The sequence below is a fragment of the Puma concolor genome, chromosome D3 (genome assembly GCF_028749965.1).
Source record: "Puma concolor isolate L17-30 chromosome D3, mPumCon1.1.hap2, whole genome shotgun sequence".
NCBI lineage: Eukaryota > Metazoa > Chordata > Mammalia > Carnivora > Felidae > Puma > Puma concolor.
Genome location: NC_141678.1, coordinates 55029492 through 55042928, shown reverse-complemented (window position 1 = coordinate 55042928; position 13437 = coordinate 55029492). Strand labels below are relative to the sequence as shown.

General features: G+C 35.6%; 1 protein-coding gene across 4 annotated transcripts in view; it reads left to right on the top strand.

Moving 5' to 3' along the window:
- CCDC178 (coiled-coil domain containing 178) overlaps positions 1–13437 on the top strand; it is a 436166-nt gene that overhangs the window by 136467 nt on the left and 286262 nt on the right. For all 4 annotated transcript variants that reach the window (XM_086682702.1, XM_086682703.1, XM_086682701.1 and 1 more), the window contains one exon: positions 10936–11119. In XM_086682702.1, coding sequence (XP_086538828.1) covers positions 10936–11119 — 184 coding nt within the window. The remainder of the gene's footprint in view (positions 1–10935; positions 11120–13437) is intronic.

Genomic DNA, 13437 nt, shown 5'->3' with positions numbered 1-13437 from the left:
TACTTTCTTCCTTCAGGCTATATTCACCATTAACCCTCTTCCAGCCTAAAGTGAAGGCCTTGTCTTCATTCTAGTTGTATATTTGGCAATCACACAGTAGTTCCCTTACATTCTCATTAAAATTTTCACATAGTTAGCAATATTTGCTAGATTATTAACAGTATTTGCTTGACTGTTAATCACTTTTTGACCCACAGAAGTCTGTCTTTTGAAACTCCAATGCTACCAAAATTTTCTTACTTAATTTAAAGACAACTACAACAATGAACATCTCCCTTTCTAAATTCACGGAATGTTTTTTTCATGTTATTGCAATATCTTTTTGCCCGCTATGTGAACCAAGCATTTGTGTCTAATGCCCTCTCTGATGCTATCTCTTTTTGAGATTCAGCATGTCACTCTCTTGGTTCTGCCTTTAAGTCTATGAAGCTGTTCTCTCTAGGAATTCGACAGCAGCTCATTTATCTCTGCTTGTCTCTCATAGATGAGCTCAGAGTCCTAACTGCAGCCCCTGTACATCCTTGGTCTGCTCTCAATTCCAGAAATTGTATCTACTCTCATTGTTAACATATGTCATATTTTTCTTCACTTCTTAATCTCTATCCACATCTTTTATTTCTCCCGATAGAATTGTTTTCGATACCTACTCTCTCCTGCAATATCACATCTTGACACCGTTATCCACCAAGTTACTTACTTCACGCATCATCCTATATGCCTCTCTATCTGCTTATAGCCAGCATCCTACCAACTTCTTTAAGTCTTTCTTTTAATTATTTTTTAATGTTTATTTATTTTTGAGAGAGAGACACACAGCGTGAGCAGGAGAAGGGCAGAGAGGGAGGGAGACACAGAACTGGAAGCAAGCTCCAGGCTCTGAGCTGTCAGCACAGAACCCTATGCAGGGCTTGAACCCATGAACCACGAGATCATGACCTGAGCCGAAGTCGGATACTTGACTGACTGAGCCACCCAGGTGCCCCAAGTCTGTCTTTTAAATGATCTTTCCGGGGCGCCTGGGTGGCTCAGTCGGTTAAGCATCCGACTTCGGCTCAGGTCACGATCTCGCAGTCCACGAGTTCGAGCCCCGCGTCGGGCTCTGGGCTGATGGCTCAGAGCCTGGAGCCTGCTTCCGATTCTGTGTCTCCCTCTCTCTCTGCCCCTCCCCCGTTCATGCTGTGTCTCTCTCTGTCTCAAAAATAAATAAACGTTAAAAAAAAAATTAAATGATCTTTCCTATCTGTCTGTTTTAATTACCAGTGACCTAGATCATGTGCTAATTGTCCCTTAATTGGAATATTAAAATGGGCTTCCAATTAGTCTACCTTACTCCAAGGTACTCTGAAGGCTCACCCTCAGATCTGTCATATACAGCATTACTGGTGCAAATTATCTACAAAGGATGAAATGTTATTTCCTTTCAGCATCTTAAAAAAAGTTTGAGTCTCTCTGCCAACTATAGGATAAAGTCTTGTCTCCCAGACTGATGGATTAGACACTTTAATCTGTTACCTGTACAACTTCAGACTCATCTTGCACCATTCCTTTTCGTGATCTCAATGTTCTGGCTTAGTAAAATACTAATATATCCAAACTCATGTTATTTTAAACTTTAATCTTTGTCTCTGGTATTCCTCTGATTGAAATTCTCTTCCTTTTCCTTCTCTTCCTCCTCCTCTTTTTTCTGGCTTTAAAAAAAAATATGATGAAGTGATCATTCATACAATAGCTCAGACATTAACTCTTCCCAGATGCTTTCCCTCTTAGTAACTTCCCCTATCCCCAAAATATGGTGGTATTAAGTACTTCTGTTTATTATTGTACTTATGATCGCACAGAGATGTGTGTGTGTGTGTGTGTGTGTGTGTGTGTGTGTGTGTGTCTTTTTTCCTTCACGAGAATATAAATCGTGAGTTTAGTTTTAATTCATCTTTATATCCCAGTCACCTAGGGTAGCACTTGGTATGCAGTCAGTTCTCATAAGTATTCATTTAACTAACCCTCACTGAATGCATACACTTTTCTCCTAGGACTTGTCACACTATGTACAGTTACTGTTGGTTTGTTTATTTGTGTTTCCTCTTAGCTAAGCTCCTGGCTTTAGGCATTGTCTGTGCTTGTATGTGTCTGTGTACTTGTCTGTGTTTTTCTCAGTAGGTGTTAAATAAATCACATAATGAACTAATGAAAGCTGAATATAAAAATTTGTTATCCTTATTTCTTGCTTTGCTTCAGTATCTCTGTGCTCCTAATCTCCTGGCTATATGTTTAATTCTAATGTCATTTGTGATATCTTATTTTGCTCCAAAGCAATATTAATGGTTATTTACCCTTTTTGTCTTTTTTTTCTCATTGTCTTCCATTTCATTAAACCAGATGTCACTGTAATGAAGATCCATGCTGTTATATACTTTTTAATTAGCAAAAAACTATTTATTAAATCACTTGCATATGTTGCTCAACATATATAAGTACAATATATATATTATTCTCAATTTATTTAAGCTTAATCTTGATAACAACCTTAATGGTAGGTATTATTAAGCAAATTTTACATATAAGTAAGTAGTGTATGAAAGCACCACCCCCCAATTACATTAAGGACAATCAGGATTTGAATGTAGGTCTGTCTGAATCCAAAATTTGTGCTTTCTCAGAAATACTGCCTGTTTACCTTCATTGGTAAGTCTTGATTCCTGTATCTGGGATGTTACAGCAGACTATGGACATTACATTTACAACTTGGAAAATATGTCAAAAGTTTATTACTTTATTTAATTCTCCATCTGTATTTGGGTATACACACTGCTTTCTCCAAAGAGCTCTGTTTTTAGTCTTTTATTTTTTTCTTTTTTATTCTTCCATTACCCAAATCACTTTTCCCTTAATCCCAGCTTCTTTTTTCCTTAAGTCTAAAAATAATAATAAAAACTTTTAAAGCAAATCACTGACACTCATACATCTTTTGAATATCGTCATCAAAAATTTCCAAATTTGGACTGATACATATATTCTAAGATTCCTTTAGAATACCATCTCACTATTTGATGTCATTTCCAACTGTTACACTATTTGAATAAGTTACATAATTAATTCAATATATGATCTATGGCTCGTATATGGTTCATTTTAAAAATGGCAACACTGAAAGGTAGATGCCATATTTGTTAACAGACTTTGTTCATGACTCTGTGCATACAAATATTTGCAAGAGCTTTTGGTGATAATGATGCATAATTGTTTACCTTGTAGTACAGTGTGTCATTAGTAATTTTGTCTTTCAAATGAGCCAGCATCCTTTAGAAGTGTAAAAAACCTTTTACATATGGGACATTTGACTTGAGCAAACAACTTCACTTGATTACTTATTCATGTGATAGGCAGGCTTCAGCAACGTAAATCAAAGAAAATGAACTTGTTTAAGATGATTTGAAATTGATTAATTTGTATTTAGTTTGCTTGAAGTTAACTGTGTGGTATGAATTTCTGTATAGCTATTTTCTTACATCCAAGCTCTGTAAAATATTCAGAATATCTACTCCTAATGCTCTACTGTTCCTCAAGCAAGACAGTGCCATTGTAACTGCACTGATCCAAAGATGGGGTTGATAATCGAGGGAAATGAGCAAAAAAACTATTGAACACCATAAAGATTTACTGGTATATTTTATAGAATGTGTTTATCAAGAGTTAACAGGGTAGTGATTTATTTGTGGAGATAGCAATTAGAATATTATTGAAATTGTTAAATAGCCTGGAATACTTAGAATGAATCCACAGGGTACTGTGTCTTTCATACTCGCTTAGCTATATCTTACCAGCCTATTAATTTGAGTTACTTTGCAGGAGTATAGAATATGATTTTTTTCAGCATTTAACAGCATGCTTTCCAATGAATATTCTTAAACTATTTTGCTTTTACTTTTTCAGCTATTGAAAGATAAAAAGCTGTATGCACCATTCAAAATTAATTACCAATGTTTTAGCCTACTTTAGACCTATTTGTAAGAAATTAAAATTTCACAAATAAATTACTCTTCCCACTTCTGTTCTCTCTCTCTCTCTCTCTCTCTCTCTCTCTCTCTCTCTCTCTCTCTGTCTCTTTTCAGAGGCAATCAAAACCCAAATTTGTCTGTGTTCAGTATGTGTAAGAACTTGGATTCTCAATTTTTAGACCTCCGTATTCCCAACAGTCTTTTCTTCCATATCATATCAACCACCTTCTCTTACAATTTTACCCCTACATCTTCTCATTTCCAATAACAGAGTCACCTCCTGGTTTCAGTTTTAAGAATCTACTCTCGGGGCGCCTGGGTGGCGCAGTCGGTTAAGCGTCCGACTTCAGCCAGGTCACGATCTCGCGCTCCGTGAGTTCGAGCCCCGCGTCAGGCTCTGGGCTGATGGCTCGGAGCCGGGAGCCTGTTTCCGATTCTGTGTCTCCCTCTCTCTCTGCCCCTCCCCCGTTCATGCTCTGTCTCTCTCTGTCCCAAAAATAAATAAAAAAAACGTTGAAAAAAAAAAATTTAAAAAAAAAAAAAAGAATCTACTCTCTCACAGCTGACACCTCTCTTTCCAGCTTACTTACTCTACGAGTACCCTCACTCCATTATTTGACACTTTAAGATGATCAGTCTGTTATCCCTACTAGATGTGTATATCCTACCTTCTTGTCCTTCCTTCTCTTCTCACAGAACCTAGTTATATCTGACTAAAAATAACCCTTCATTTAAATCACCTTCAAATTTTATTTCTGTGACTTGAAAAGCCCTATCATTGAACTGAAGCAGGATCCAAACAGCTGCATGTGGCTACAGTAAGACACAGCTGAGATTAATTAATCTCACCATGGGTGGATCCTGTTTTGGTGGGCCCTAAATGTTATAGAATGAGATCTCTTTATGAAAAAAAATATAAGCTTATGAATACCGAATTCCCACAACCAATTCAGTGCCACTTGACAAAGGGTAAATTATATTAGAAAAAGAAAATAAATTTTGGTTAGAATATGTTATTTTCACAAACTTTATTCAAAAATGTACAACCATGTGAAATGCCGTTAGACACTCAAAGGACTTCACAAGGGGTTGGGGTCAGTTAGAGGCCCTCATATTTAAGCTTCATTAGCACTGCAATAAATTTGCTGCCGAGTAGAACTGAAAGTATGTGACTATGAATCTCAAGTGACATTCAGCACTACCAAAAAATTTTTAGATTGTCCAGTTTTCCTGACCCCTATTTCACATCTTCTCACACTCTTCACTCCTAATACCCACATCACCCTCATTTTATTTATTTGTTTATTTATTTATTCATTCTTTCAAGTTTTTATTTAAATTCTAGTTAGTTAACATACAGTGTAATATTGGTTTCAGGAGTAGCATCTAATGATTCATCACTAACTACAACACCCAGAGTTTATCAGCAGTGCCCTCCTTATTCTCATTTTAACACTAATAACCTTTTCAAAACTTAATAGAGAATACAGATGCAGTCAAATGAGAATTAACCTCTTTTTCTTGCCAGCCTATTTGCATCTGTCTTTACATACTCTATATTCTCCTGTATTAAATCTAATAATGGAAGCAGCTCTTACAGTGGAGTTCCCATCACCCACACACTTTCCAGGAGGATGCCATTTGCTTTTACACACTCGGGCTTTGTAGCTACAGTTATTTCTTCTTTCCTGTGAACTATTATTACTTCTCTCTAATAGCATACGAACATTACATAATATTGCTCATCTTAGGAAAGAAGCAAACTCAAGATAAAATAGAGCTCTAAATCCCAGCTCTACCCTTCTGTTCTTTATAGTAAATCTTAATTAAAGTGAACATTCCTGTTCCCATAAACTCACATTCTGTTTTCTATTCAATCCATTCAAATAAGAAATTTCTCAAAGTACCCTATTCTAGATCTAAAGTCATATTCTAAAGTTAATTTAAAGGTACTTTCATGTTTTATTTAGTTTTTTAAAAATTATATGTACTTAAAGTTTACCTCATGATGATTTGATATACATAGTGAAATGATTACTAGAGTCAAGCTAATTAGCACACCATCTTCTCACATAGTTAACATGTGTGTTTGTGTGTGTGTGTGTGTGTGTGTGTGTGTAATGAGAGCACCTGAAATCTGCTCTTTTATCAAACTCCAAGTGTTTGATACCATAATTTACGTAGTCATCATCTCATACATTAGATCTCTAAATTTATCAACCATTTATTAAGTTTTGCTTGATAATAATATCTGATGGCATTTGGGTATCATTTCATGTAGGTAATCTGTTTTTTCTCTTGGAAAACTTATGAATTTTCTCTTCCCATTTCAGAGTACTGAAACTTTACAATTCCATGTCTGGGGGTGTGTGTACTTCTCTGCGTTTAATATATCTAGTTTAACATTATGTAAGACTTTTCATTTTAGTGACCCATGTTGGCTTTTAGTACTGGAAATTTTTCAGATATAATTTTGTTATATATACTTCCTTTCTATTTTTTTGTTTATTTATTTTTGAGAGAGCGTGCATGAATAGGGTAGAGGAAGAGAGAGAGAGGGACAGAGGATTTGAAGCAGGCTCTACACTGACAGCAAAGAGCCTGATGCGGGGCTCAAACTCACAACTGTGGGATCATGACCCAAGCTGAAGTCAGACGCTCAACTGACCCAGCCACCCAGGCTCCCCTTCCTCTCTATTTTTAAAAAAAAATTTCAGCTTTATTGAAACATGTTTGACATAATTCTATATATTTGAGGTGTAAAATGTGATGATTTGATATACATGCACTTTGTGGTATAATTACCACCCATCAATCATTTTCTGTCATTACTGTGTTATTCTCTTGTGGTGAATATGATTAAGGTCTATACACTTAGCACATTTCAAGTAAGCAACACAATATTATTAACTGTAGTTGCCATATTATACAGTAGGTCCTCAGAGATTACTTATCTTACAACTGAAGGCTTACACCTTGACCACTGTCCTTCCCATTTCCATCACCACTCAGCCCTTGTTAAACATCATTCCACTGTTTTTCTGAATTCATTTTTGTTGTTAATTATTTCAGATTCCACATGTAAGTGAGATTACGTAACATTTATCTTTCTCTGTCTGGCTTATATCACTGGACATAACTGTCCTGTAAGTCCATCCATCTTGTTGCAAATGACGGGATTCATTCATTGTTCCTTGTAACTGAATAGTATCCCGTATATACGTGGAATTTTCTTTATTTATCCATTGATAGTTTGTTTCCATATACTGGCTATTATGAATCATGCTGCAATGAACATAGGAGTGCAGATATCTCTTCAAGAAATTGATATTGTGATTTTGTTTCTTCAGCTATATATGTAGAAGTGAATGTTGGATCATATGGCAGTTTTGTTTTCAATTTTTTGAAGAACCCCTAGACTGTGACCCATAATGGGTATACCATTTTACATTCCCACCAACGGTATACAAGAGTTCCCTTTCTCCACATCCTTGGAGTATTTTCTGTCTTTTTGATAAAAGCCATCCTAACTGATGGGAGGTGGTATCTCATTACGTTTTTGAATTGCATTTCCTTGGAGATAGTGATGTTGAGCATCTTTTGCACGTAGTTGCCATTTTTATGTCTTTGGGAAAAATATCTATTCAGGTCCTTTGCCCATTCTTTAGTTGAGTATTTTAGATTTTACCTACTGAGCTATATAATTTCCTTATATATTTGGGATATTAATGTCTTACCACATACGGTTTGAAATATATTTTCTTTCATTAAGTAGGTTGCCTTTTCAATTTGTTGATTTTTTTTCTGTGCAGTAGGTTTTTAATTCGATGTTATCCCACTTGTTGATTTTTTACTTTGTTTCCTGTGCTTTTGGTGTCAAAGGCAAAAAATAATTGCCAAGACAAATGTCAAGGAGACTTTTCGCTGTGTTTCTTCTGGGAGTTTTATAATTTTAGCTTTTGCATTTAATTCCTTAATCCTTTTCAATTTAATTTTTGTCAGCGGTGTAAGATAAGGGTCCAGTTTCATTCTTTTGCATGTAGCTATCCAGTTTTCCCAGCACCATTTACTGAAGAGATGATTCTTTCTCCATTGTGTGTTGTTGGCATCCTTGTCAAAGTTTTTTTTTTTTTTTTTCTGGGTTCTTCATTGTGTTCTACTGGTTTGTGTGTCTGTTTGTCATGCCAGTACCATACTGCTTTGATTACTATAGTTTGTAATACTATTTGAAATAAGGAAGGGTGATACCTCCAGCTTTGTTCTTCTTTTCTCAAGATTGCTTTGGATTTTGGGGGTATTTTGTGGCTCTATACAAATATTAGGATTTTTTTTTCTGTCTCTGTGAAAAATGCCTCTGGAATTTTCATAGAGATTGCATTGAATCTCTAGATTGCTTTGGGCAGCATAGACATTTTAACATTATTAATTATACCAATCCATGAACACAGGATATCCTTCCAAAGCTTTGTCTTCCTGAATCTCTTTCATCAATGTTTTATGTTTAGTGTCAGTGTATAGATCTTTCTTTCACATCCTTGATTAAATTTATTCCTACATATTTTATTATTTTTGATGCTATTGTAAATGAGATTGTTTTAATTTTTTCATATAGTTCATTGTTAGTATATAGAAAGGCAGCAGATTTTTGTATATTGATTTTGTTTTCTGCAGCTTTACTGAATTTATGTATTAGTTCTAATAGTTTTTTTTTTTTTTTGATGGATGTTTTAAGGTTCTTTTTTTTTTTTTTTAATTTTAACGTTTATTTATTTTTGAGACAGAGACAGAGCATGAATGGGGGAGGGGCAGAGAGAGGGAGACACAGAATCGGAAACAGGCTCCAGGCTCTGAGCTGTCAGCACAGAGCCCGACGCAGAGCTTGAACTCACGGACCGCGAGATCATGACCTGAGCCGAAGCCGGCCGCTCAACCAACTGAGCCACCCAGGCGCCCCTAAGGTTCTTTCTATATAAGATCATGTCATCTGCAACCAGAAAATTTTAGCTATTCCTTTCTGATTTGGATACCTCTTACTTCTTTTTCTTGCCTAAATACTCTGAGACTTCTAGTACTATGTTGAATAGATATGGTTAAGAGTGGGCACCTTTGGCTTTTTCCTCATGTTAGAAGAAAAATCTTCAGCTTTTTATAGAGTATGATGTTAACTGTGGACTTGTTATTCATACATGGCCTTTATTATGTTAAAGTACACTCCCTGTATATACAATTTTTGAGAGTTTTTATCATGAATTGATATTGAATTTTGTCAAATACTTTTTCTGCATCTATTGAGATTATCACATTTTTATCCTTGATTCTACTAAAGTGGTGTATCACATTTATTGATTTATGTATTTGAACCTAATTTGTTGTTGAATTCAGATTGGTAGGATTTTGTTGAAGATCTATATTTTGTTGCATCTATATTGATCAGGGATATTGGTCTATAATTTTCTTTTCTTGTAATGTCTTCATCTGGCTTTGGTATCAAGGTAATACTGGCCTCTTAAATTGAGTTTGGAAGCTTTCCATCCTCTTCAGTTTTTTAGAAGAGTTTGAGAACAATCGGCATTAATTATTCTTTAAATGTTTGGTAGAATTCATCAATAAAGCTATCAGGTTGAGTGTTTTTTTAATTAGGAGTTTTTGATTACTGGTTCAGTTTTCCTATTCATTCTTGGCCTGTTCAGATTGTCTAATTTTTCATGATTCAGTCTTGGTAGATTGTGTGTTTCTAGGAATGTATTTCTTCTAGGGTATCCAATTTGTTGGCATATAATTATTCCTAGTAGTTTGTATTTCTAAGTTGTCAGTTGTAATGTGGCCCTTTTTATTTCTGATTTTATTTATGTGAGTTTTCTCTTTATTTTTTTTCGTGTAAAGTTTTGTCAGTTTTGTTTACATATGTTTTAAAAACCATGCTTTTTTGTTGTTGATCTCTTCTATAGTTTTTGGTTTAATGCAATTGTTTCAGTTCTGATTGTTGTTATTGCTTCTCTTCTCCTAACTTTGGGCTTAGTTTGTTCTTATTTTTCTAGGTCTTTGAGATGTAAAGTTATGTGGTTTGAAATCTTTCCTTTTTCTTAATGGAGGCATTTGTTATTATCAACTTCCCTTTTAGAACTGCTTTTTGTATGTTATGTTTCTATTTTCATTTATTTCATTTAAAAAAAATTTCTTCTTTTCCTACTGGTTGAGTTCTCAGTCTCTTGTCTTTTCTTCCCAATCGTAGTTCGTACCTTTCTATAAACCTATAGACTTCAATAGTAAGTTGGTGCTTTCACAAACAAGTACAACTCAAAAACCCCTGCTGTGACGCAGTGGACCTTGCCCAGGTAGCACATCTGGTGGAATACCTTTGGCTAGTTTCTTGGTTACCTCATTTGTGAATGTATGCTTTTTACATTGTATGCCCCAGTGTGTGTATCTGAAAAAGTTGGTATCCAATCTTAAAATGATATTAATGTCTTCACTCTTTTCTTTTATTGACTCTTTTCCTTAGCTGGGGGTTTTCTTTTTGAATGCTTTTAGTTTTTGGTTTTCTTTTGTTTCTCTTTTTCATGGACTGGATTTGCTCATACTTGATTATTATTAATAATAATTTATATAAGATTAGAAAGAATGGATTGTTTTAGAAGGAAGGGATGAATGTTCTGAAAACTGAGCATTTGAGGTACCTGCCTTTCTTATTGATACACTTATCCTTCTGAGATTGAGCACAGCCTGACAATTAAGAGCAGCCAACAGGAAAAGCAGGAAAATAAATGGAATTTTGGGTCATATTTTTTATATTCAAGATTTAGTTAAGTTTCTGGTTATTTTATATTTTAGGCAACATAAAATATGACTTTGTTCCTTTTTTACTACTATTAAATATATTTGCCTCAATATATACCTTCTTGGAATAATCTTGTCAATTCTTTTGCTTTGTTTTTTATAGTATAAGAAAAAAATCAGAGTTTGAGTCTGAAATCCAATCTTTGATGAAACTAAGGGGAAAAAATGATGAATTTATTAAGCAACTCTACAGGCAAGCTTATCACCTTGGTGCTATTTTCCACCTAACCAAATTTAAAACAGAGGAATTAGAGGACAAAATAGCAGAAGTGAGAAGAAAATTCAAGGTTTGTATCTTTGTGTTCTTCTAAGTTGTAAAAAAAAAGAGGGGGGTGATTAACCTGAATTTTATTGATTTATTGATGATAATTTGATTTTAATTTAAACTATACTAGTCTTTTAAAACAAATTCCTCCTTCTGGTAAATCTGAATAAAATCATTTGTCTTCAGAGGCCCAGAATAAATAGAAGAGGAATGAGGCTCAGCGTAGTTAACCAACACTTACGTCTGCTTTTTGCTCTTACTGACTTTAAACTACCTTGGTCACCAGAATAGTGGTGCCTGGTTTAAACTCATCCTGTATATATACTGTATAAGAGTTCTTGCCTATGGTTGGAAGAAGGGATGCTGGGAAGTGCCCTTGCACCCTGTGTAATATAAGAAAAGGGAGGCCTGCAAGTTACTGAATTCCTGAGTACCACATAATTAGTAGACCACAGTGCTGTGGAAAGAAATGCTCATAGGCCTCAAACCTATTCCTAAGTGAGAAATATGATAAATAGCCACTCCATGCCATTTGGCATAGACACTGGCAAAGGCTACTCCATTTTGCCACATGTAAGGGGCCACTTTATGTTTGTTTGTTTACTTATTTATTTATTTATTTTTAATTTAATTTCTTATCCAGTTGGCTAACATACAGTGTATACCCTGTGCTCTTGGTTTGGGGGCTAGATTCCCGTGATTCATCACTTACATACAACACCTAGTGCTCATCCCACCAAGTGCCCTTCACCAATTTTCCCCTCTCTGCCCCCCACCTTCAACCCTCAGTTTGGTCTCTGTATTTAAGAGTCTCTTATGGGGGCACCTGGGTGGCTCAGTCAGTTGAGTGTCTGACTTCAGCTTAGGTCATGATCTCACAGTTTGTGGGTTTGAGCCCCGTGTTGAGCTCTGTGCTGACAGCTTGGAGCCTGGAGCCTGCTTTGGATTCTGTGTCTCCCTCTCTCTCTGCCCCTCCCCCACTCACGCTCTGTCTCTCTCTGTCTCAAAAATAAAACATTAAAAAAAAATTAAAAAAAAAAAAGAAATCCTGCCACTTGCAGCAAAATGGATGGAACTGGAGGGTATTATGCTAAGTGAAATATGTTTGTTTGTTTGTTTATTTTTATTCACTTGTTTTATTTTTTATTTTTAAAATTTACATCCAAATTAGCATGTACAGCAACAATGATTTCAGGAGTAGATACTTAGTGCCGCTTACCCGTTTAGTCCATCCCCCTCCTACAACCCCTCCCATAACTCTCAGTTTGTTCTCCATATTTATGAGTCTCTTCTGTTTTGTCCCCCTCCCTGTTTTTATATTATTTTTGCTTCCCTTCCCTTGTGTTCACCTGTTTTGTCTCTTAAAGTCCTCATATAAGTGAGGTATATGATTTTTGTCTTTCTCTGACTGACTAATTTCACTTAGCATAATACCCTCCAGTTCCATCCATGTAGTTGCAAATGGCAAGATTTCATTCTTTTTGATTGCCCAGTAATACTCCATTATATATATATATATATATATATATATATATATATATATATATATATATATATCACATCTTCTTTATCCATTCATCCATCGATGGACATTTGGGCTCTTTCCATACTTTGGCTATTGTTGATAGTGCTGCCATAAACATGGGGGTGCATGTGTCCCTTCGAAACAGCACACCTGTATCCCTTGGATAAATGCCTTGTAGTGCAATTGCTGGGTCACAGGGTAGTTCTGTTTTTAGTTTTTTGAGGAACCTCCATACTGTTTTCCAGAGTAGCTGCACCAGCTTGCATTCCCACCAACAGTGCAAAAGAGAGCCTTGTTCTCTGCATCCTCGCCAACATCTGTTGTTCCCTGAGTTGTTAATGTTAGCCATTCTGACAGGCGCAAGGTGGTATCTCATTGTGGTTTTGATTTGTATTTCCCTGATGATGAGTGATGTTGAGCATTTTTCATGTGTTGGTTGGCCATCTGGATGTCTTCTTTGGAGAAGTGTCTATTCATGTCTTTTGCCCATTTCTCCACTGGATTATTTGTTTTTGGGTGTTGAGTTTGATAAGTTCTTTATAGACTTGGGATACTAACCCTGTATCTGATATGTCATTTGTAAATATCTTCTCCCATTCCATCGGTTGCCTTTTATTTCTTTGTGTTGTCTGATGGCTGAGGCTAAGACTTCCAATACTGTGCTGAATAACAGTGGCGAGAGTAAACATCCCTATCTTGTTCCAGACCTCAGGGGGAAAACTCTGTTTTGCCCCATTGAGGATGATATCAGCATGGGATCTTTGATATATGGCTTTTATGATCTCCAGGTATGATCCTTCTATCCCAACTTTCTT